The following is a 25,770-nucleotide window of genomic DNA, read 5'->3' as shown; positions in this document are numbered from 1 at the left end:
TTTCCCTTCTTTTTTTTTTTTTTTTTTTTTTTGCGGCACCGGGGATTGAACTCAGGACCTTGTGTTTGCAAGGCAAGTGTGATGCTACTGAGCTAAATCCCTGGCCCAATCCCTTTCCCATCTTAACTGAGTACTTATCACCTACTGCGACCATAATGTTTGTAGCCTCAGTTGTGAAAGCAAAAGTAGCACAGATTTCTTTCTTTCTCATAATTTCATCAATAAAAGATTCATTTTTCTGTAGATCATAGCATGAGCATATGAATTTTTTTCCTCTATTAAGTAGAGAACTTTTACCTTTCACTTAAAGGAAACCTTTAAGACTTCTCTTTGACATATCTGCATTTCCAGCATCACTATATTGCCTTTTGAGGACTGTATTAGTCAGTTTTCTCAACTCACCCAACACCCACAAATTAAAAGAGGAGAGGTTTAGTTTGGCTCATGGTTTCAGGGAATTCAGTCCATAGTTGGATGGCTCCAAGGATGTGCCTGAGCAAAGATGGTTAGTTCATGGTGGCCAGGAAGCAGAACAGGGGAAGAACACTGTAATGGGCTAGGGACCATATATGGTACCCAAGGTCATGCTTCCATGACACACGCAGGAATATGCTTTACTAACCTCCCAGGCATTTCTTAATCCTGTGAAATTAACAACTCAAGATTAATGGTCATAATTCACTCCTTGTCAACTTCACACCCAATCACATCTCCTTAAGACAATAGAAAGTTCATAATTCTGTCTAATATAATACAGATCTTGTGAATGCAACTGAGAATGCAATAATTCTTCCCCAAAGTGTCATCAGTTCCAGTGTTTTTCATAAATTCACATCTAACCTTCTTCTGAGACTCAAGGCAAACTCAGCTGAGAACCTGTGTAAAAATAAAAAATAAGTTATATAATCCCAAGGTACTGTGGCACAGAGTAAAGATTTCCAATCCAAAAGGGAGGAATAAGGGGATAGAGAAGATTTGGACTAAACCAAGACTGAAACCCATCCATGCCATATGTCTGGCTTCAGAGCACATGGTGGTGAGATTTGAGTTCCATAGGGCCTGGATAGCCCCACCCCTGTGGACCTCCTGTTGTAGCCCAGATGGCCTTGCTCACGGGCTGGATTCACTCTTCAGCTGCAGGTTTCTTTGGCAGACATTCTACATTCCTGGCATCTCTAGTCTTCTGAGGTCTTTACTACCTTTAGCTTCATTTCCACAGGTTCATGTACTGCCCTCTCAGGGGCTCCTTGGCTGGTCTCATAAGCCTTCCTTTGAAATAAAGGTAGAAGCTTCCCTGACCTCACAACTCTTGCTTTCTGTGTGCCAGTAAAACTAGCATCATGTGTACATTGCTGAAGTCTGTCAGTGAAAGCAGTAGGTAGGCCCCCTTGGATCATGGCTTCAGTGGTTTCTGTGCACCTGGATGGCTGGGCAGAGTGAAATAAATCCTAGGCAAACAATTCCATAGAAGGCCCTTCTTGAGTAGGGTCTTGAGGAAACTCTTCTGAAATGAAATGTTAATACTTTTGTACCCTTGAGTCTGCAGTGGGTGGGATCTTACTGATTTCTGAGATTCCCTCAAGGTATTTTTCTTTTGTCCCTGTAAAAAGTACTTGGTTTCTTTTTAATGGTGCTAATCTCTTTAGCAACCACACCTTCTTTGATTCCAACTTTACACGTGGTTGGTTCCTTGTAGGTCAGATTTAAAAGTTTTAAAATTTTTTCTATTCTGCCTTTTGACCTTGATTCTCACTATAAACCTGGATAAAAGCTGTCAGCAGTACCCATGGCACAGCATGAATATTGGGCCATCTTAAAATTTCCTCTGCCAGATTAATTAGTACCACCCCTAATCTCAGTTTCCTGCAAAGTCTCAGTATGCGGACAAAAGGTAGACAAGTTTTCTGCCAATGTAACACATATGGCCTCTAGTCCAAATGCCGTAAGAGTCCTTGTTCCCAACTGAAACCTCCTGAGCCTGGCTTTTACTATCTGAATTTCTATCAGCATGCTGCTCTTCTAAGCTTAGACCAGAATCATCACTACCCATCAGGTTCTTCTAATAGCACTCTATAGCTTCTCTAGCCTAATTATCCAAATCTTTCAAATTCCTTTCTGCACCCAGTTTCAAAGGCTTCTAAACCGCATGGTCAGGTATAGTCACAGCAACGAACCCACTTCTGTAGTATCAGTTTTCTGTGTTAGCTTTCTCATCACTGAAACAATATTCAACAGCCACAACTTAAAAGAGGAGAGGTTTAATTTAGCTTATGATTTTGAGGAATTCAGTCTGTAGTCTGCTAGCTCCAAAGCAGATGCATCATAAGCTTCTTGGTTTCTACAGTGCTTTAACCTGAAACCTGAAAATGTATTACCAATGAAGAATTCCTACGTCACTGATGCAAAATTGAGGTTTACTGGATACAATCCTTTTTCTTCAAATTCAATAAGGAAATCCTTCCTCCCTCTAGATTATTGCACTAAATTGTTAAATGTGCTTGAAAAGTGAAGTTATAGTTTAGGGTGTTTTCACCAACCCTGATACCCTTTCAAAAAAAATGAAATCATGATAGTCTTTGAGCTATTAGGACACATTGTGCTTAGCTCAGTGTATCCACAGTTTGCTTCTAAGTACATAAATAGATTTGTTTTTAAAACATATTCTTTATCAAGCGGGAAACATTGGTTAGCATTTAGAAGTTAGCTGCCAAGAAACCCAACCAATAATTGAAAAATAGTGGCTTAGGCATAGGGATTTTGTGTAAACCATTGTTTTTTTTATTGGCTATTTGATTTTTCTTTTTCTCAGAAAAAGAGAGCCCAGGCTGGCTTTCCTGCTCCATAAGAAATCCCAAAAGAGCTCTGCATAAAAGTAGTAGATACAGTTTATTCTTGAACCTCAGTTCTGTCAGGGTCAATAGAAACAGTGCTCAAAGCATTTTGACAAGGAACCATGGGCAAAACAGAATCAAAAAAATCAGTATGAGTTGTTTCTTCTCAATCCTGAGAATCGAGATTAGGTTAAATGACTTTTTTTTTGGTACCGGGATCGAACTTGGGACCTTGTGCTTGCGAGGCAGGCGGCAGCACCACTGGGCTAAATCCCCGGCCCCTATGTTAAGTGATTTTTGATGTCTGAAAGTGAGATACATTCTTCATGTTCTCCAATCCCTCCTTGCTAGCTAGATATAAGGACAAGTGGTTTGGCCTTTGGGGTGAAGAGAATTTGTGTGAAGAGGGAGAGCCATGACTTATAAACTATAGTGGGAGGAAAAAGAATTGTGGCCTTCTCTTGTCTTCAGGATCAGGATGGAGCATGGGAAAATGAAGACATTCTATTGTGGACAGCTAAAAGGAAGCTGGATTTTCACTGAGAGTTGACTTTAGTCGACACAAAGAGATAGAAGAACTATTTCATAAAGAGGTCAGAAATGTCACAGTTGCTTATTTACATTTGAACTGAGATAACATGATGAGGGGGTCACCAGGGGCTAAGAACCCTTAATGTAGATGAGCTTGGCAGTGCCACAGGTCCTGGGAGAGGCGACGGGGACAAGTTGACATGCCTCATGCCTCCAACAGAAGCTTCACAACAGGCCTCTAAAACCAAAGTGAAGTTACCTCTGTGCAACTGTGCAATGGTTTTTGCCAATAAAACTTGGCCCAAATAGTGCAAAATACTTCCTTCAATTTACAGTAGGCAGGATCTTCTTTTTGATTATTACTAGTACCTCCTTCATCTTTCTGAAGTTTGGAAACATTGAAAATTAGTAGAAGAAAGTTGAATGCATCACTCCAAATACAGAGAACATCCTTTCTGTGTAGTACTGAGAGACTGATAATATATGCCTAATAATCAAAATACCAGATTTGGAAGTGAGTTACTTTATACATAAGAGCAGATCTTGTTTTAATTTAATTCACTTATAACTATGATATTATTCCTGAGGGCATTTTATACTTCTATGTCTTTGGAACATCTCTGTGATAAACATCTCCAGAAAACTAAATGAAAGTATGATATTCTTAAATAGATAAAGAAGTGTAATAAAAGACACCAAACCAAAAATTTCCCACATAAACAAAAAATAGATAAACATAACAGAAATGTACGTGGTGTACCATTCCTGTTTGAAGAGGTTTTTGTTTTCTTTTTTTACTTCATTCTCTTCCCATTGTTTATACTTAAGAATGCTTTCTTTCCAGTTCTCAAGAACCTTCAAATTGATAGAGGAAACAACTAACAAGCAGAACCAACAAGCAGAATAGTTCCACAGTAAATACAGAACCCCTTAAAATGTGAACATATTCCTAGGCATACTTGTCCAGACATCAATTTATTCTTTAGGAATTGAAGCTTTTTTGATGCAATTGGCCATTAAATCAGATTGGAGCAAGGTGAAACGGCAGCTTTTTCCTGTAACTGTAGCCTCGCCAACAGGTACCAGAAAAAGAAATGAACACTTTTTTAAAGCATTACCTTTTGTGCAAGTAAATCTTTAATTCAGATTGAAAATGTGTGAACATCTGTCTCCCTGTAGATCTGGAAATGAAACATTGGTGTCTGTGAAATCCAAAAAAAGTCATTTATGGCTAGTTCTTTATTATTGACATTTTAAAAAGCCAATTCTAACCTTTTAGTTGATAAGCCTTAAGGAAGTATTGAGGTAAAAAGCTTTTGTAACATAGGGAAATTTAAACTGGTGGCTGGACCCTTTTGAAAGACTATTGAATTAGAACCATGGTCACAAGGGACAGAAAACCAACTTAGACTACCTTGGAGAAACATGGTATTTGTTCCATGGATACTGAGGCTACTTAATAATTAAGAGAAGAGTTAAAACTCTGCTGAAAGGTAAGAGTTGAACATAATTGGGGCGCTTCTATTTATTTCTTATCTCTGTCTCTCTTAGTCAGCAAGCTTCATTTTCTTCCTCCTCCAAATGGGGAGGAATGTGGTATACAGGTATTCCTGAGCCTCATATCTTGAGGTCTTGTACCATAGAGGGATACTTACCTTTTTTCTGATTATAGTTTGAGAAATACTTTGGAAGAATTTCTGTTTATTTAGTTGAATCAGATGTCCAACCCTGACCCAGACATCAGTGGTCAGTAGGACGGACTATGTGAGATCCTGATGTGCCCAAATTGCAGCACATGATTGGAACAATGGAAGACCTTTCCAAAGACCTTTCCACAGGGGGAAGTACAGGGCAGAACTATTTATAAATGCCCACTATAAATGTGTCTTCATTGTTTCAGCCTTAAATTTTTATTTGAAAAGTTGTAATGAAGTTGCATTCATTTTAAGAGAAGAAAGTCACATCATAGGTAACATGCCCTCCTTTTGGCATCTACAGTAGTATTCATTTGAGCTACCTTTAACTTCACTTTGTCCTTTCAGGTGAGTGAGTTATTTCAAATGTTATATTGTTTATAGTAGTGCACATCAGTGTTTTTTTGCTGTCCTACCATCCAAGTCTTCTTCTTGGGTGACACCTAGATTTTCTGTTGGGAACCACCACCACCCCCCACTTTCAAATCATGTGACTGCAGTGGAGTTGACTCTGTTGTTCCAGTGACAGAGGCACTAGCTAATTTTAGGAATGCCATATTCCCCTGGCAAATTGTGACTCCATGAAGGTACTTCTTTCTGCTGTTGGGGCATTTTCTGGAACAGCTGGGAAAGAGGCTGGGAATGATTCTAAAGCTGCTGATGGTCACAGTTTGGGAGGACTTGAGTAACAGGCAAAATAGAAGGCAAAGCAGAGCTAAGGTTGGAAATTCCTAAAAACAGAGTTAAAAGTCTGGGCATGTCTGAACCGAGCAGTTAAGGAGACAGTATAATTCTTCCCCTTCATTTCTAATCCCAGCTTTAGGTACAGCCTGTTTGATTTGGATTTCTGAACTTTATAACCAATGTGTCCTAGAAAATGAAATTAGCTTCATGAGTTAAATTAAAGTTCATTGTTTGCTCTTTGGCTCTGCTGCCTTATGGTCCAGGATTGCTGTTTAACCACAAAAATCACCACAAAATCACCACAAAACTTAATGGCTAGAGACAGTAAGGATCATTTTATTATCATCCATAGTCTCTGTGAGTTAGGACTGTGGAAAGGACTTGGACCTCCTGTTCTGGGAATTCTCCGTTTAGTTGCAGTCAAACTGGCTGAGCTGGAATGTGCAGAAGAGAGGTGACTGGAGCCCCTGGAGCTGGCCGGGCAGCTCTCTCATGTCATGAAGTTTCAGTAGTTCTCATGGACTACTTGGGCTTCCTTACATCATGGCAGCCCTGCGGGTGGGGCACGGAGATTGTATGGCATCTCAAGATTTGAACATGAATGTTCCACAGCATTGGGTATAAGTTGCATCATCTTTCGTGACCTAGCCTTGGAAGTTGCACAGGGTCATTACAACTACACTCTAGTCAACTGATTAACAAGGTTGACCCAGATTCAAGGGCAGAGCATATGGACTCCATCTCTCAATGGAGACACATCAAAGAATTTTCAACCATTTTTTAAAAGCACTATATTTTCTGAGCAATTTTTTAATTGTAAGAAACATACCTATGATCAGCATAATATACTTAAGTAGGCAGTTTTACAAAGACATGCCTTCAGTTTATACTTTTAGGAGCTGAATTAACTCTTTCAGGTCATTAAATCACCACCCAACAGTCTATATATATATTCAGAGTTAAGTCAAGATTTGTCATGATATTTCAGGCCCCAAGAATTTGGTTTTCCCTTCATATTAGTCATCTCTATTTGAATAGCATCCAAACATGTTTAGATTTGCATTAGTCCTCTATTTCACAATTGCTTGTATATTGACTTAACTCTGAGGCTTTATCTTTTAGTATATGGTTCTTAAGTCAGTGTGGCTTCCAGAAGTGCTTATTTTCTCCTAGTGACTAGTTTAAGGAGTGAGAGTATCTTATTTTATGGACTCAACATGAAATAGCAATGAGGGTATAGATTTGTAAAATTTGATCTGGGTTATGATTGTCACTTTGCCTCTATGAGAAATCCTCCTTTATATTATCTGATATCTTTTGTGGAGTAAAAATTCAGAATGAAACTCTCCTCAGCTTTCTCTTAGGTGGAAGAAGTCTAATAGATCACAAACTATTTTTTTTTTATTTTGGAATATAGCAAGTAATCCATTGGAATAAAACCAGCAGTTGAGTAACTCATGCAAAGGTAATTTAGAGCACAAATTAAATCTGTCAGAGTGGTATTAGATTTGCAAAAGCTCATAAATAACAAATGAAAGGTCACAGAGCTGTGAAAATGAGAATGTACTTCTTCATAAAGATAATCGTATTCAGGGTCAGAATTCATAGTACATATTCAAAAAGCAGCATCATAAAATGGAAATGCAACATCTTTTCTAAATGTCTAGAACAGGCCGGGGACTTAGCTCAGTGGTTCTGCCACTTGCCTTGCAAGCACAAGGACTCGAGTTCAATCGCCAGTACCAAACAAAAATAAAAAATAAAAAATAAATGTCTAGAACAGTCTAAAGGCACAGTCGACTCCAAAGAAAATCATCAGAGTCCCAGAAAAGACTCTTTGTATTATCTGAGCATATCCAACATCGTGTTTGTGAAGTTTGGGGATTAAAGTTCCATCTGCTACTGGGAATCTGTAGAGAAAAATACACCGTCCTCAGCAGAGCCTGTGTCACTGTTCAACCATGATGAATCCATGTCACTCATCTTTCATTTTTCAGTTCCTGAAAAATACTAATAGAATGAGTAGTGCTTCATGATTGAGTACAGGAATATAAGCACTGGAGATATTAATAAATAGGCCCACCCATCCTGTTTTTCTCATGGAAAAGAGAGGTGGAAAATATAGCTATGGCCACTACAAAGTATTCATGCTCTTTTACTGTGCAATGTTTGCAAGTCTTTCTTTTTAATGTCATATTGCGCTTGACTTTTATAGGGAACAAAATCCATATTTATAAAAACCAATGTGTAAGGTGGCTGTGGTGGGCCACCCTTGTAATTCCAGCTATTCAGGAGGCTGAGGCAGGAGGATCACAAGTTTAAGCCTAGCCTCGAATCAAAACAATAAAAAGAAAAAAAGGTCTGGGAATGTAACTCAGTGCCCCTGTGTTCAATCTCCAATCCCTCAAGATAAAAGAGTGTAGACTTTATCAAAATTGTATTTCTTGTGTATGAAAGGAGATCATCAAGAAAGTTAAGAGATGACACAGAGAATGGGAGAAAATATTTGCAAGTCACATATTGTATCTGAAAATATCTAAAGCCCAGAATATACAAAAGAACTCTTAGAACCAATAATAAAATGACAATAGCTAAATTTAAAAGTCCAAGAATTTGAATAGTACTCCAAAGAAGATTTACAAATATCAAGCAAGCATATAAAAGATGTTCAGTCTCATGAGTCTCTTGAAAATTGCAAATCAAAACTACAGTGATGTACACTTCACATTTCACTAGGTTTGCTGTAACTTTTTTAAAAAGAAAAGAAAAATAAGTGTTAGTGAGGATGTGGAGAAACTGGGATACTTGTATTTTGCTGATGAGAATGTAGAATGGTGCTCCTGCATTTAAACACTAGCAGTTCCTCAAAAAGTCAAACAAATAGTAACTTTCAGACCAGGCAATTCCACCCCTGCATATACTGAAGAAAACTGAAAACATGTACTGACTCAAAAATATGTGCATGAATGCTAATTCATTAGTCATAATAGCTAAAATATAGAAACCATCCAAACCTCCATCATCTGATGAATAAACAAATATAGCATAATTTATAATGAGATTTTTTTCAGGCATAATAATGAAGGTTATACTACTGGTTAATGCTGCAATATAGATGGTCCTTGAAAACATGCTGAGTGAAAGAAACCAGACACAAAAGGCCAGATATTGATTCTATTTACATGAGATGTTCCTGAAAGGCCACACCATAGAGACAGAAAGCAGGTTGATGGTTGTCAGAACTCAGGGAGAGAAGGGAAAAGGAAGGGACTAGTAAAAGGGTATAGGGTTCTTTATGAGAGGTGATTGAAATGTTCTAGACTAGATAATAGTGGTGATTGTACAATATTATGAATATACCAAATATCACTGAATTATAAAATGGTGAATTTGATATTAATGTGAATTTATCTCCATAAAAATTTTTAAGTAAATTAGAAATAATGTGTGCTTAAAAATTACAATTACACTGGGCTAGAGTTGTACCTCAGTGTCAGAGCACCTGCCCCCCATGTGTAAGGAACTAAGTTCAATCCTTAGTGCAAAAAAAATTTAAAAAAAAGAAAAAGAAAAAGGAAAAAACTGAAATTATTGTATCAAGACTATTTTTTAAGGGCTGGGGATTTAGCTCAGTGGTTCTGCCACCTGATTCTCAAGCATAAGGTCCCAAATTCAATCCCCAGTACCAAAAAAAAAAGAAACAAAAAGACTATTTTTCAAAAGCAACTTGTTTTTTCTGCCACCTGCCTCACAAGTGCAAGGTCCCAAGTTTAATCCCTGGTACCAAAACAAAAAAACAACTTTATGTATAATACCTGCTCATTAAAATTTTTGAACATGTAAATTAATATTAAATGTTTCCTAAATCCTACATCATGTTGCAGTCTATCCTTTCAGGCCCTTTTCTAGTCATACTTACATCTAGAAAATACCTGATTTTCATTTTTTTTCCAAAGAAGGAATAATTTTGCAAATAAACTTAAGAGAATCAAGATTCCATTATTTTACAAATTTATAAATTTTCCATTAAACACATAAAATTTATGGTAAAAGAAGAATTTGAACCCTCCTAATCTGGAAAATTGAACTAAAGAAATCAAGTCCAAGAAACCTGGTTTGTCTTTTCCTATAGAAAGTAGAAGTCAGGCTGGGGATGTAGCTCAGTGGTGCTGACACCTGCCTCATAAGCAGAAGGTCCTGAGTTCAATCCCTGGTACAAAAAAAAAGAAGAAGAAAGAAAGAAAGTAGAAGTGGATTTTGGTATAATTTGGATAAGTGCCCCCTAAGGACTATGTGTTCAAGGCTTGGTTGTCACCCTGTGGTGCCTGTGGGAGGTGGTGGAACCTTTAGGAGGTAGGGACTAGTGGGAGGAAGTTAGGTCATTGGGAGTGTGCCCTTGAAGAGAGTATTGGAACTTTAGCCTTTCCTCTCTTTTTCTGTGTAGTTCCTGATTACTATGAGGTGGGCTGGTGCGTTGTTTAGGCAGGTGCTCCCCACCAAGATATTCTGCCTTACCATGAGCCCAAAAGCAATGGAATCAGCTGATCACAGACTGAAACCTCTAGAATTGTGAGCCAGAACAAACTTTTCCTCCTTATAAGTTGTTTATCTCTGGTATTTTGTTACAGTAATGGAAAGCTAACACAAGTATGTTGTCATGAATGAAACAGTTGCTTTAGCTTCACTCATGATAATCCACCACCAAGAAGGCTCTGTGTGCATGCACTTACATGTACCTTGGAAGGAATACAAAGGGAATGGATGTGCTTCTGACTTCCGTCACACCTTTTGCATAAGTAAAGTCTAGTTAAAGCAGATGTGTAAAGATCATGGGTTTTAACAGAGGCCTTAAGGTGGTCATAATGAACCTTTTAAAGACTGACTGCCAAAATGCAATTCAAAACCCACTTATTTATCACAAAGTGCCAACACTGCAATTAACCCTGAATACTAAGGTTTTAATTTAGAAAAAACAATTCATACATCAACATCTTTTGTCTTAAAAGGAAAACAATAATATGCATGCCATAGGTTTGCCACCACTGCCTAAAAGGGCAGCCTGAGGCAATACATGGAAGGTTCTGATTGCAGTACCCACCTATGTGCTCACTGGTAAAGGTTGGCAGAAAATCACCCCGGCTTGCATGAACCTCAGTCACATTAAATGCTGGTTGGCAGGAGGTGTCTCCTACTCTCCCTGCTGGCTGTGTCCCTTGTTTGGTGACCTTGGCAAATGTTGGGATGGAGGAGACACATGAATCCTCATTTTTCATGCAGTACTTAATATTTTTGAAGGATTATATTTTTCTAAGTTAAGGAAAGTATTGTTTATTGAACAAAGTTAATTTTACTATATTTTACTTTCACTTAGAAAACTACACTGGCTGATTTTGGACAAAATAATACTAGTAAAATATTAGCATCTAGTGTGTGGCAGACACTGTCTTTAGTGGTCTACATATGTCAGCTTATTTAATCCTAACAGTAAACTTTTGAGGTAGGTAGTATCCTCATTTTGTAGATGAAGAAAGTGAGACACAGAGTGGCTAAGTAACTTGGATAAAAACTACACAGAAAGTAGGGACCAGAGGGGTAGGGGCTAGATTTCAAACCCAGGCAGTCTTAACTGTTAATGTCTGTATTTTACACATACTCGAAATAGGCTCTGAAATGAAGGCTCAAGCTGGGTGGTCATGCTTCAGAGGTTGCAAGGAGTTTAAAGTCAGATGATATCCAGATGCATAATTATTGGTGTAAGTGCTGTACAGAGAGACCTTTAAATCAATAACTGGAAGGAATATTGTGGGTGAGAAATGTTTTAATAAAAACATGTCACTTGCAGTGCTTGATATATATGGAGCATTGATGTTAACTTCCAGTTGCACATTAAAGAAAAGAACAAGTTGGCGTTTAATGTGAAATTATATAAAAATAAAACCAGATAGCTTTCCTCACCATCTATTCCATGAAAGAAATCAGTGTGAAGCATTCATCCATGTAAGTGTTTTTAGGCATGCTAAAAGATTTGGTTTCAAATCACCATTTAGGACAGTTTTGTGATTGTGAGCAGGTTAGTCCTCTTTTCTGAGCTCAACTTCATCTGTAAAGCAGGAATAGTATTGCATAGTGTGTATATCACACACACCAAATATAGACATGAAACATGAACTTCATAAATGGTGGCAGTGGTAGAAATGCAGTAATGGTGAGCCTTTTGAACCTTTTAGAGCTTTCAGTGATAACAAGCAGCCCAGTATAACATATGTGCCATAGTTTTGCCACCACTGGAGGAGTTACTGAGCCTGTTGAATGGAGAACATAAGAAAGCTATGGGCCCTACTCAAATATACTTCTGATACTCCATGAAGAACAAAATACAGGAGGTATGTGTGTGCAGGGGCTGAGTAAGAGTCTGAAGCTTGTAAATGATATTGGGGCTTTGAGGAGACTTTTGTGCAGATTGAACTCATAACCAAGGAAACAGAATTAGGAGTAATTTGTGTTGGGTTTAGACATATATTTTCATATAGCATTAGATCTACTGCTCCAATGACCATTTAATTTTTAATTTTCTTTTGTGATAGAAACACTAGCTAATGGAAGCTATAGGTTAAACTCTCTGAAGTTGCTAATATATAACCATTTTTAAATGAATAAAAATGGCAGTTTCATATAGTTCAACCTGATTTATCTGTTAGCGACTCAAAATCTAGAAAAGGAATTTTTAAAAATTTCACAAAAATGAATGCTGTAGTTTTATTTTCATTTTCTACTCATGCTGTAGATAGGCTGTACTTTGTTTTAAAAGTCTGATTTTAAAATAATTTATTAGTTTCCCAGTACTGCTATAAATAAATTCCTACAAATTTAGTGGCCTAAGACACCACAAATTTCTTATCTTTTAGTCCTGGAGACGAGAAGCCTAAAAATCAGTCTTACTGGGCTAAATTAAGGTGGTGGAGGGGCTGGTTCCTTCTGGGGCTTCCAGAGAGGGTCTAGTTCCTTACCTTTTCCAGTTTCTGGAACTTGCTGCATTCCTTAACTTGTGGCCCCACCAGTCCAACCTCTTGCTTTTGTTGTTATATCTCCTCCTGCTGACTCTGACCTTCCTGCCTCCTTCTCACAGGGACTTTTGTGATGATGTTGAGCTCATGCAGATTATCTAGCCTGATTCATCATCTCAGAACCCTTGACTTGATGAGTACCATGGTTTCTCACCATTCTGCACTTGGACATTTGCAAACACTGGTTAGATGATAAATAAGTGGAATTAAAAGAGATAAAATAAAAATGGGAAATGCTGCATAAGATTACAGTGGAATACTAAATTAAAAATTAAAGTGATACTTCATAGTATTGCAAGTCCTTTTTATAACACCAAAAAGTAATCATACTTAATCCTCATCCATTTAAATTTAAATTCCTACCAGGTGTTTACATTTGTATTTACTTTGCTATGAAGGTTAATTTCTATAGTCTTGATATTGCAAATTTTAAAATATCACCTCAAGATACTCCCCACACCTATCAGGTCATAAAATAGATACAGTTATAGTATATATGGCTTTAAATTAAATTTTATTCTGTAGCAGGGATCTGGATTTTATTTTAGGAAATGTGATGATGTTTTCATCATTCATCTCTTATGGCAAAACACTGGAATAGCTGGTAAAGGTAGTAAGCAGAAGCTAGGGGGCCATCCCTGAGGTATTAGAAGAGTTTGAGGCAAATATCCCTTGACTGCACTGTGGCCATTGAGTTATCTCTGTGCTAGATTCTGAGCTAGGGGAGTAAAGATATATATGGCATGTTCCTAGCATGAAGAACACATGGTCTTACAACATAGGAAGAAGTTTACACTTCCCTCAGGTCATTTATACCATTTTAAAATATCAACAATATCTCTGTGATGTCAAGTGTCATGTGAAATGTTTGAAAAAAACCCTGAGCTGTGGGTTGCAATGTGTTCCCTCCAGATTCCTGTGTTGAAGCCCTAACCCCAAGTACCTCAGAATGTGACTGTGTTTGGAGACACGGCCTGTAAGGAGGTAATTAAGATTAAATGAAATCATAAAAGTGGGGCTCTAATTCAATAAGACTGGTGTTCTGATAAGAGAAAGGCCATGAGAGGACATGGCGAGAAGGTGACCATCTCCAAGCCAAGGAGCGAGAGCTCAGGAGAAACTACCCTGCTGACACCTTGACTACCAGCCTTCAGAACTGTGACAAATACATTTCTGTTGTTTAAGCCACTAGTATGTTGTGCTTTATCATGGCAGCCTTGGCAAAGTTAAGCATTCTACCTTTCTTATTTATATTTTGTATTTTGCTTTCTTATCTTTTGTCTGTGTACATTCGTTCACATATTTAGAGTTGCAAACATAATGTTCATGACATTTTAATCTCTGACTCATACTGAGCTCTGTTATAGGATGGGAGGAGATGGGGTGGTGGCTATGGTGTAGTCAGGTCTCCACAGTACGTTGTGTCTGCCAGGTGCAGCCTCATGGTACCTACCCCAGTAGAGGAAAGCCAGAATGGATGTAAAGTGAGGCATTGTTGTATTCATTTAAGAAGAGCCAGGGAAATACCACTGATATTTGCTCCTCTATTTTCTGATCATGTTGTTCAACCAAGTACCTACCACTGTGCCTGGCAGTCACAATTACTGAGGGACCCAGCAGTCCACTGTCTTCCTGAATACAAATTTTCTCAGAAACCAAATTGTAGTCAAAAGCTAGTCAGGTGAGCCTGAAATTGGCAGGGTTGGCATCAAATGATTGTTAGAGGATGATAAGAGCTCTATTCTATTTTCTAACATTTTGCACATTTTTGAGTAATGAACACATTAATACATCTAGAGATAATTTTGGTGTATCTTGCATTGTTTGGTTTCATTTCATCTTTTTCACAGTTTTGATCGTTATTGTAATACTGTTCATTTCATATTGTCTTGTTCTATGATTTTGAAAAATTACTTATTTTATATAAAGACTTGGGCCTATTTCTGGGCTCCCGTGAATGTTCCATTTTTCCAAACTCCTTGTCATACATTTTGTCATTCTGTTTTGATTAATATTGCTATGTAGTACATGCTAATATCCGACAAGGATATATTGATTTTCTTCATTAAGTTTTTGATTCATAAGGTATTTAGTCATTGCCTTATTTGTTTTACAAACTAATTACGTTTTTAATGCTATTTTAAAAAATCTCATTGGATATTTGTGTTAAATCTGTAAACAAAATATTGAAATTAAGTTATTTTTCAGCTGGGTTAAAATAAAAGGAATTATCTAGCCTTGACCCTTTGCATGAAAAAGAGTGATGATGGTACTTGGAAAAATAGCAGAATGTGAGGAGCAAGAGATATAAGAAACTTGTAAGATGTTGAGCAAATAGCACACATATGAAGACATCTGTGCATTCCAAGTAAGCTAGACAATTTAACTTATTTACACTTTTATACTGTCCTCAATTTTGAGTGGAAACACAATCAGAATAAAGGACAGAGTAGACGACTGCTTAGTGCTAAGGAATAACTTAATCTTATCAGTTTTGCTTACAAACTCTGATCAGTCATAGGAAGAATACAACATTACCTAGTATTTAAAAATATGGACATAAAATCCACATTGCCTGGTTTTGAGTTGGCTCTTCTACTTATTTGTTGGACCTCAGTTTATTCAAAGTAGGACAATTATGATGTCTGTCTCATGGTGCTCTTGGGAGAATAAATTAATATTTATAGAGGATTTAAATAGTGCCTGACCAATAAACATCAGTTATATTAAGGAGATTTGTGCTATTGAGATACTTTTTTGGTTTGGAAGAGGTCACTTGCCTGTATTTCTCTTCTTTTCCAAATCTGAATGTCTACCCTGTGCAGTTCTGCATTGATGATAGGACTCTGTAAGGCTGAACTCTTGTGCCTGGCCTACACTGTTATCATGGAAATATTTCTGAGCCTTTGTACTTGACTTATTTATTGTTGCTCTCTGGCAGCCTTCTCCTGATCTCTTGGCAGAAGTAGCTAGATTTCATTAAAAGTCACCCTCTCTCGATACCATCTCTGGTGGATATTAGAAGGGTTTGGTATTAGAAGAGTATATTTGGGCTGGGATATTCTAAGTGCTCTAAAATTAAGTTTCCCCCGGGGCTCCCCACTTCCTTCACCCTGGCTCCCTGTTGCTCCCCTGCCCATGTCACCCACAGGAGCTCAGCCAAGCCTCCTGTGGCTTTCTCCAGCTGTACACTGAGATGAGTCTGTCTTCGTATTTCAGGTGCAAGTTCTCTCCCATCGGCTCCGGCTCGAGTTCCCACTCTGGGGCCCTGTGTATGAGTGACACGTCAGTCTGCCATGGAACCTGGCCCTGCCCTGGCCTGGCTTCTGCTCCTGAGCCTGCTGGCTGATTGTCTGAAAGCTGCTCAGTCCCGAGACTTCACAGTGAAAGACATTATATATCTCCACCCTTCAAGTAAGACTCTGTTCTCTTTGCTGAAGAAATGTCACTTTATTTCAAGTAAGAAGTGGGTTGAAAAGTAGCTGGGAGAAAGCAGACTTTCACGCAGAGGAAATATCTGGTAGTGTATTTAGGAGATGCCATATTTGAGCAAAAAAATGTTTTATGTTTTACTCTTGCTTTTTCACAAAGTGTTTGCTTTTCAAGGCCCGTACACAATCACTGTGACCCTAAATATCTCCCTTTTACTATCCCTCAGTAAGTTAGCAAAGTATACTGCTGTGTCCCAGGAGGAGGATTGTCTGTAAAAGATCGATCCTTTGTAGGTAAGACATAGCTGGTCTTCCTCTCTGTGCATCTAGCTCTCAATGTGGGCATCGCTGCCCTCCACGACTCCCTATTCCCAGTGCTTTTTGGTTTCCTATGTTTAATAACTCTCTAGGGAGGTCATGATGGTGTATCTATGGTGTATCAGAAACCCTTCAGTTTCTGATTTGCATATATCTGGGGTTGTACTTGGGGATTGATGCTTTGAGCAAGACTTTCAGGTCTTTTGGCTGAGGCTCATACTTGGGGAAACCCCACGTTTTGACTTCTCCTTTGGTCTGCATCTCTGTTTATCTCCTCTCTTTTTGACTCCTCTTCTGTAACACCCCATATGGTGATGAGTTCGGTATATTGTGTATATTCTGGCCTTTAGCATTTGTCTCTAAATAAATTATTTTTTAAGTATTCTGCTCAATAAATATTGTTCACATATCCACCATTTGTCAAGCATTTTGTTAGGCGTGAAAGGTATACAGGCAAATAAGACACAGTCTTACTTTTCAGGACTGTACAGTCTACAAAGTAGAGGCATCCACTCAGACTCCTTCAATCCTATGGGGCTAGAATAGTTAATGTCTGTATGTTCTGATTTCACTGAGAAGTAGTATGTGAAATTCACAGGGGCTTGGAGGCTACCTAACCCTGAGCTGCTTCCTAGCCTCTTAATTTGAAATATATTCTCTAACTTTATGAAGACTAAATAACATGATGTTACAAAGCACTTAGCATTGAATATGAACTATAGTAAATATTCAATCAATGTTAGGAAATTTTTTAAAGTGCTTATTTCATTTCTAAAATAGTAAAACAGTGCACATCTTCTCGCATTATTTTATGGACTAGAAATAACATCATAAGGGCATCAGATTTAGCTCAGTGGTTCCGCCGCCTGCCTTGAAAGCACAAGGACCCAAGTTCGATCTCTGGTATCAAAAAAAAAAAAAAGAAGAAGGTATAACAGCATGAAGCATCAGGCTCATATCTGTGACCTCTTTTAAGGCTGTGATTGTACACAGGAGGGAGGAAAATTGAGGTGAACAGGTTTAAGTGAACAAGAACAAAACAAACACACTACTTCTACCTCAGTGGGTGGCAGGTCAGTGTCTGGGTTGAGTGGGCCCCTATTTGGGAAGTTGATTTTAGCATGGAGCCTTTGAAGGATGAGCTCTGCCAGGCTACAGGGAGAATCAACTTCTCTCTAAAAGGTGTTAGAAAAGTTCTGCTTATATGACTCGTACTTATTAAATAGAGCTATGGACTAATTAGAAGGAATTCAATATTTGTAAAGAATTGATGGAGCTTTCTGATATGATCTAGAAATATGGAGATGGATAGAAGTTATTCCTAAACTAGATTATAAATAGATAATTCTCCAGCAAGGTTGGGCCCAAGTTCTCTTTAAGAGAGTCTCCGTAGTGAATCAGGGGTGATACAAACTCTCGTTGGAGTGAAGTTACACTGAATGGCTCCCTCTTGCCAGAACTTTGTTTTTCTACCTACTTCAAATCAGATAACTTCACATTTTTCCAAACTATCTCAGAAGTTTGTAGTGTGTTTTTGTTTCCACTTTTGAGTTTTTAAAAGGCCCTGGTCCTCTGCCCTTTACCACCATACCTTGTTTAGGTGGAGAGATCTTTCTACCAATAAGCAGGCTCCTGTTGAACATAAGCCATAAAAAATATATAAGGGAAGCATAGGATTAGTTTGATTTTGAATTATTTATATAATCACCTCACTTTGTAGATGGAGGCAAAACAGCCATCTTTGGATCAGTGAGTGGGCCAGATTCCATTAATACTACATGGAAAAGCTTAGCACCTGCCCAAGGAGAAATGTGATGTTGCAGGACGAGATTTCTATGCCAGACATAAACTCATTTCTCAAAGGCTCAGAACAGCCTTTATCAATAATAGTGTGTGAGATTGGAACTCAGGCTGAGAAAATTTGGTCTCCATGACAATTCTCCTTTGATTCTGCTACTGTAATCTTTGAAGTTCTTCAGCCTTAAAAAAAAAAAAAAAAGTTTTATAGCTTTCAAACTTGGGGCACTTTTCTGAAAAAAAAAAAAAAGAAATCTGTTCTATACTTTGTATGTGCTGTTCTCCTTTAATTTTCATGTGAAAAATGGTGATTTTCCCCTAGCTTATGGTTAAAACACCGAAATCTAATAAAAACCTTCAAACTAAGAGCAATATTAAAGAGAACTGGATTTACTTATTTCTTTGTCAGACATCATTCAAGATAACAAAATATGAAGTACTGTGTGGCTGCAATCTAGCCTAGGTCTCCATTTCTTTCCATAGAATGAAAACCTTTTCTAAAAATATTTTCCTCTGGATACATATTTTGAGCCTTTACTGAATCATGTGCACCAGAGATCTGTGTTCTTGCAGGAGGTCTTATTAATGCCCAGGTAGGAGCAACATGTTTACTCACAACCCTGTAGTACTGTATTACCCAACTCTTAGAGAGTCAGGAGACTTTCTAAAGAGTACCAGGGAATGCATTTCTATCAGAAATGTGTTCATAGTAAAATTACACTGACGATATTTTGTTGCCAAGTGGACTGAAAAGAAAGATAAATTTTTTAGATTTCTAGAATTTTTATATTTGAGTGTTGTTTCCCAAAACATGGAAATTAATTTGGCAAGAAGAGAAAAAGGTTGGATGCATTACACATCAGCATGCGTTTCAAAATGTCTGTTCTCATCACCTTTTCCGTAACTGAAGGCCTTTGTACAGGCAAAAGTTCCAAGAGATGGAAACGAAGATTTAATCTTTTCCAGTATCTTATGAGTGAATTATGCTAGGTTGAACTATGGCTGACCATGCGGGTTAATGCACATATTATTTTACAGGAAGTAACTGGGCACTTTGGCGTTTCTATTCTCCTTACAATCACTTTCTCTTGAGGGATCACGAACTTATGCCCTGAAATACACGGTACTAAGCTTATTAACTCTGTGATCAAGAGCCAAATTAGATTCATTCACAGCTGGGGCCACAACCATCTGAAACTCTGCTTGCTCTATAATGCTTTGAAGTAACAAAGAAGAAAACAGCACATCTCTTAGGACTCTCTTTCCATCCTTAAAAGAAAGAAAGAAAGAAAAACCTCTTTATCAGATGCAGTATCACTTAGCAAGTTACTGGAGATAGTTGTTCATCTGTTGACCTTTTTTTTGCCTAAATATTTCCAGAGGGAAAAATTTAACTATTTACTTGATTTGTACTATAACTAGCCACTGAAAGATGAGTATTTGCACAGATTTGTCACTAATCAGTGATTATTCACTGATCAGTACTACCTGCCAAGATGTCAATGAAAGTTCCTATAAGAAAATATTAAGCTGCAGTATGGAGAATGTATACAGATAGGAAGTTGTAGATTTTAACCAAAAATGAGATCCTTTGGTTTATTGCCAATGATGTATGCTGATAAGCTCATTCAGAGATAAATGATTTGAAACAAAGCTTCATTTTGCTGCCATAGTATTTTAGCTCATATTCCTGTTTAGATTTCAACATCCTTTGGGTTAATTTCAGAGTCCAAGCCTACTTACATAAGAAATGACAGTATTTAATTTAATATGTCACTATTTTGTAAAGGGTCATCTTTAAAAGTCTAATAAATAATCCAAATTTGGGAACAATACAACTTATTCATATTTGGTCCTCAATAACTTTGTTCTTAGAACAGTTGGATCATCAATCTTCATTCAGAATTCTTAATTTATCTCTTGGATGGGAAAGTTTCCAGGAATAACTAATCCAACATCCTAGCCAAAAAATTTTTTTGGCGGCAATGACAGACAGATAAAATTGGATGCTCTAGTGAATTAATCATGCAAACTGAAGTAGTAAGACTAGCTTGCAGTCCTAAACCTTGGTGGATATGATGATCATTTTCTTTGAGAAATGCCGTTCATTGTCACATCCTTTATGTCTAAAACTGTGTTCTTTCATTTCAGATTTTAGAAGCTGAAATTTTGTCTTTTAAAGTTATTTATTAACACTTTAAAAATTAATAGTGAAAATATTTTAATGTATTCAATCAGGAAAATTTTTCAAAATATTTCATATGGTTTTTCTCATAATATATATATATATATAATTTAATTAAAATATCTATAAGAATTCTGAATGGCTCTGGTATTTAAGGATGGTTTGTTTTAAATTCTTCAGGCAGGTCCTCATCAAAATAGTATCTTTTAGGGCCGGGGATTTAGCTCAGTGGTGTCACCGCCTGCTGCGCAAGCGCAAGGACCTGAGTTCGATCCTCGGTACCAAAAAAACAAAACAAAATAGTATCTTTTAGTTCAAATGTAACCCAGTTTTCTAGGTGGTGGGATGTAGGTACACAAATTACTTATATGTAATTTCACAAAATACTTTCTTCTGGTTATGAGAATTCTGTAATAGGACAGCATTATCTCCACAGTGGAATTTCCTCATGGGAATGAAGTGGCTGTCTCTCGGTCACTTTTCATTATTTTGTAAGATGATCCATGCCTTTGCTATCATTCTATTTATAAATTTGAGTCACCAAGTACTTGGAGGAACATAGAACTCTCAGAAGGCCCCATAAAAAGGTTCAGTTGCTTGACTTTTTAGAGTTAAGACTTTTGACTATGTAGGGTATGGGATATTGTCACAGCTCTGTGAAATATTGTAGGCAAGTACATGGATGGGCAACTCTTCTAGGCAAGGTGAAAATCAAAGTTATATCTGGCCCATAATTCTGGCCTTAAGTTGCTGCCTCCTCCTTCATTATTTTTGATAACATACTTAATTGGTTCCATGTGGCCAAAGCAATTTACCCTGAGTTGATTATTTCCATCTGCGGGATTCGCAGGCTCAGCCATCTGCGAGGGAGAACAGTTGGCTCCTGCAGATGAAGGGTTTGAGTGTCTGCAGCTTTCAAATAGGCCAGGTAATTTTACAAATGAAAAAAAGAATACACAAGTTTTTTTTTTCATGAAAGGCAGAACTCTTAAGTAGCAAAGCCAGCAAATGATTATAGCCATGAGACAATTAAAAGCACATTGGTGAAAAGGACAAAGGACATCCTGGCCTGACATTCCTTGTTGACCCCCATCCTTGTGCTGATGGAAGACCTGGTGTGCTGAGCACTCTTTAGAACATGACTCTTGTGTTCCGCTTCCCAGCTGAGCTTGCAGGTCTGGCCAGGAATACAAGCACCTGCAAGACAGTCCCTAAAGAAGGCAAGATGAGGCAGCTCTGGGGAGGAGAGAGGATGGCGTCAACTCAAGGGTTTCTTCCTCCAGTGCTGCCCACCACACTGCCACCCAGCACATGGCAACTGCTCACCCATACTCCATTTCCAACATTTTGTCCTTTCAGAAATGTTACCTAAATGGAAACATACAGTATATAGTTTTTTGGGTTAGCTTTTTCTGAGTAGCAATAATTCCCTGGAAATATATCCAAGTTGTTGAACATGTTAATAGTTCATTCCTTTTGATTGCTCCCTAGTATTTTATAATATGGATGTATCACAGCTTGCTGAGCTGTTCATCATTCATCATTCAGAGATATCTGGATATCTCCAGTTTTGGTCATTACATGTTGAGTATCCTTTATCCAAAATGCTCAGGACCAGATGTATTTCAGATTTTGGATATTTCTTTGGGGGGGGGTTGGAATATTTGCACACACCTCATGAGCTATCTTAAGGAAGAGACCCAAGTATAAGATGAAACTCATTAATGTTTCATATATGCCTTATGTATAGACTAAAGGTAATTTTTAGAATATTTTTAGTGCTCCTGCATGTTGACTAAGACCCATCACGTGAGGTCAGGTGTGGATTTTGGGGAGATGTCATGTTGGTGTTCAAGAAGTTTCAGACTTTTGAGAATTTTACATTTCAGATTTTCAGATTAGAGATAAAGTTTCTGTGAATATTTGTATTCAAATTTTTTGTGTGAATATAAATGTTCATTTCTCGGGAATAAATTTCTCAGAGTGAAATTGCTGGGTCATATGAAAGTTGAATGTTTAGCTTTTTAATATTCTTGACAATTATCTTGCAAATCCTTTTTTAAAAAAAATGAGTATGCCTTCACAAGATTCTGTGCCCAGTCTAAAAATCAATATTTTCTCTCAATTTTTGTAGCTACCCCATATCCTGGTGGATTTAAATGTTTCACCTGTGAAAAGGCAGCAGACAATTATGAATGCAACCGATGGGCTCCTGACATCTACTGTCCTCAAGGTAAACCCTCAGTAGACAGACTGGGGTTTTAGGGCTGTTGATGAGTGAATAGCCCCATAGAGTTTGGTGTAAGCTTGCGATCTTAACTGCTCCTTGTGTCTAAGGCTATTAGAAAATTTTTTTTTCGCTGCACCAGTAACTTATCCTCAAAGACTGTCAGAAATATGAAAGGATCCATAGGATTGCCTCCTTTCTCATGAAGCATCTTTGAAGTGCCACAGTAGGTGAGTGAGACTTTTCCACCCTGGGGCCAGCCAAATGCAGGAGAAGAGAACAGCCAGCCTGTTCACCCCTCTTTGAAGCATTAGTCATTGCATAGTAACTTCTGTCATGTAAAGTATGAATTGATGCTCATATAAAGATTCCATTTATTCCACATCTTGCCCGAGACTTCTATTCCAACGCTGCATAAAAGTTCGAATTCTGAATGTCACTATTGCACAACTAAAAGTCCTAAGCTTCTTAAACTGTTAAGGTCTCTTTGAAGGATGAGATGGTACCCAATTGAAGCTTGAAATTTTGACTGAAAGGCTCATTTCAAAATGAAGACCCATCATTTTCACATCTCTTTTATCCTAAGAAGTAAAAAATGATGTTTATATTTGGCAATGGAGTCATTATTTATTGGCTGTTTTATTTTGGACGAAAGTGGATTGATTGGGTAGTGGGGGTGATGAAGATAGAGCATTTTTACTGACATGTTTGAGTGAGTCGTTAAGGTACTTAACTATTGATCTAACTCAGTTGTTAAAATGATCGTACATCAAATCATTTTTTAACGTAATGGAAGACCTCGCATGCTCTGCCCAGTGAGTAGTATTCTGCTTCCTATGGTGGATTAGAAATTAGGAGAATATGAAGACATCATTAAAAGACAGATGTCAGATACCTGAGCTACAACAGTTTAACCAGAAGTCTCCACCTAAACTGCCCAGTAGAAAACACCTGTGGAATTTTTCAAAATCACAGACCTGTACCTCACCTACACCAGTGGCTCTTAAATATTAACATGACCATCACTCCATGGAGGGCTTATTAAAGCAGATAGCTGCTACTATCCCCACCCTCCTACCCCACCTAAGAGTCTGATTCATTAGGTCTGAGATAGGCTGAGAGTTTCCATTTCTAGAGTCTCCAAGTGAATAAAATGCTGCTGACTAGAAAGCATGCATTAAAAACCACAGCTCTTTGGGGTCAGGGATTTGGCTCAGTGTCAGCGCGCCTGCCTCGCAAGCACAAAGTCCTGAGTTCGATCCCCCATACCAAAAAAGAAAAAGGGAGAAAAACACACAGCTCTACACAAATTGAACCAATATCTCTGCATTAAGGTTGTACATTTTTGAGTATTTTTAAATATCCCAGGTGATCTAATGAATACTCAAGAGCAAGAACCACTGCAGAACCACTGGAGGCTTCTCTAACCTTTAGTAAGAAGTGTGCTGTCATTTCTAGATTCTCCTTCTTTACTTTGAGGTAAATATGTTAATAGAGGTCCCAAAATATTATAGGAAAGAGAAAAACGTGAGACCTTGAAGACTCTTAGTCACAAGTTAGATACTCAGTCACTGGGGAATCAGTGATAAATCCTGTCCCTTTTGCCTTCTGTAGTCACTGCTTATTTCTGGATGAGCCAGTGTTTTCTGACAGCTCTCTAGATGAATGTTTGTGTAAGTTGCTAATGACCTGACTGAATTGGGAATAAGAATTTTTAAAACCTCCCTTGGTGACTCTAATAGGAAGCAAAATGTGGTGATTTTAAACAGTGACTCTGAGCAAAAACAGGATGATCTGTGTGGGTTTCCACTAACTTTTGGGCTGGTTCCTGCTGGGACTAAGCTTGCCAGTTAGCTTCTGAAACTGTTGACACTAATCAGAGCTGTGTACAGAAATTGTAACTTTACTCCATTTGTGCTGCTATAACATAGGATCTCAGACTCACTCATTTTAAACAACAGAAATTTATTTCTCACAATTTTTGGAGGCTGGGAAAGCCAAGATCAAGTTGCCAGCAGCAGATCTAGTGAGGGCCCAGGCTTCTAAGATGGCGCCCTCCTCTCTGGAGGAGAACTATATCCTCAGAGTGAGAGGCAGCAGGACTAGAAGGGAGCAGACCTATGCCCTGAAGTCCCTTGGTAAGGGTCCTAATCCCACCTATGATGCTCATGCTCTCATGATTTAACTATCTCATAAAGATGCCACCTTTTGATATCACATCGATGATTAAGTTTCAACATAAGAATTTTGGAGAACACATTCAGACAATAGCAAAGTGTGACTATATTTCTCTTAGACTGAGTTAACTCTGAGATCCCTTAGTACAGATTATTCAGAGGAAAAGGAGGGAATGTGAATTGGTGCTCTCTACAGACTTTGACTGTGTACTACATACATATCCCTGTCAGAGGATAAACAGTGACAGAAGCATTCTGCTTGTATGCCTCTCAGGGAAAAATAAAGATCCATCTTGATGCTTTCTTTTGAGATCAAAATCATTCCCTTCAAAATACAGATACCTAAAGGTATCACAGAGTGATCTTTACACAAATTTATCCTTCTCCCTTTATCCCCTCCACTTTTATCTTTTTGTCCTTAAATTTATAGGGATAAATGAAAAGTCATGCACTGAGACTCGTAACATAAAACAACTATCCCAGACCCCTTGGGTGATTATGCAGTGAAAGATAGGAATCTGGTTTCTCCTTTTGAGGAGCAGGCAGGTTAGCCTTGGGGATAAGATCTGAACATATCGAATGTCAAAAATAGGATAAAGTTAAGTGCCATGTGAAACATGGCATTAAGTGCTGTGTGAGTTTAAGAGAAGTGAAGCATTTAGGGGCTAAGGTGGCCAGTGAAGGCCTCATATATTAGGAAGGCTGCAGCAGCCCCACAAATGGGGAGTGGATGTCAGTGGTCGAAAGGGGAAAGTCCCCTGGTGAAGTCACTCACAGTGATGCTGTGGAAACAGGATTTCCCCAGTGTGCTCAGTGGACACGGGGAGAACT

At 38.0% G+C, this 25,770-nt stretch overlaps 1 protein-coding gene across 4 annotated transcripts in view; it reads left to right on the top strand.

Annotated features, from left to right (window-relative positions):
- Positions 1 to 25,770, top strand: part of Lypd6 (LY6/PLAUR domain containing 6) — a 142,780-nt gene that overhangs the window by 97,381 nt on the left and 19,629 nt on the right. For 3 of the 4 annotated variants that reach the window (XM_004870000.4, XM_087210056.1, XM_087210057.1), the window contains 2 exons: positions 16,024 to 16,218; positions 22,670 to 22,768. In XM_004870000.4, coding sequence (XP_004870057.1) covers positions 16,101 to 16,218; positions 22,670 to 22,768 — 217 coding nt within the window. In that variant the 5' untranslated portion in view covers positions 16,024 to 16,100. Of the gene's footprint in view, positions 1 to 16,023; positions 16,219 to 21,385; positions 21,464 to 22,669; positions 22,769 to 25,770 lie in introns of all 4 variants that reach the window. The other variant, XM_087210058.1, reaches the window with a different exon arrangement.

The sequence above is a fragment of the Heterocephalus glaber genome, unplaced genomic scaffold, assembly GCF_053883595.1.
Source record: "Heterocephalus glaber isolate CG9 unplaced genomic scaffold, H.glaber_assembly_v1.0 deba00001097, whole genome shotgun sequence".
Lineage (NCBI taxonomy): Eukaryota > Metazoa > Chordata > Mammalia > Rodentia > Bathyergidae > Heterocephalus > Heterocephalus glaber.
This window is presented reverse-complemented; position numbering and strand designations above follow the sequence as displayed.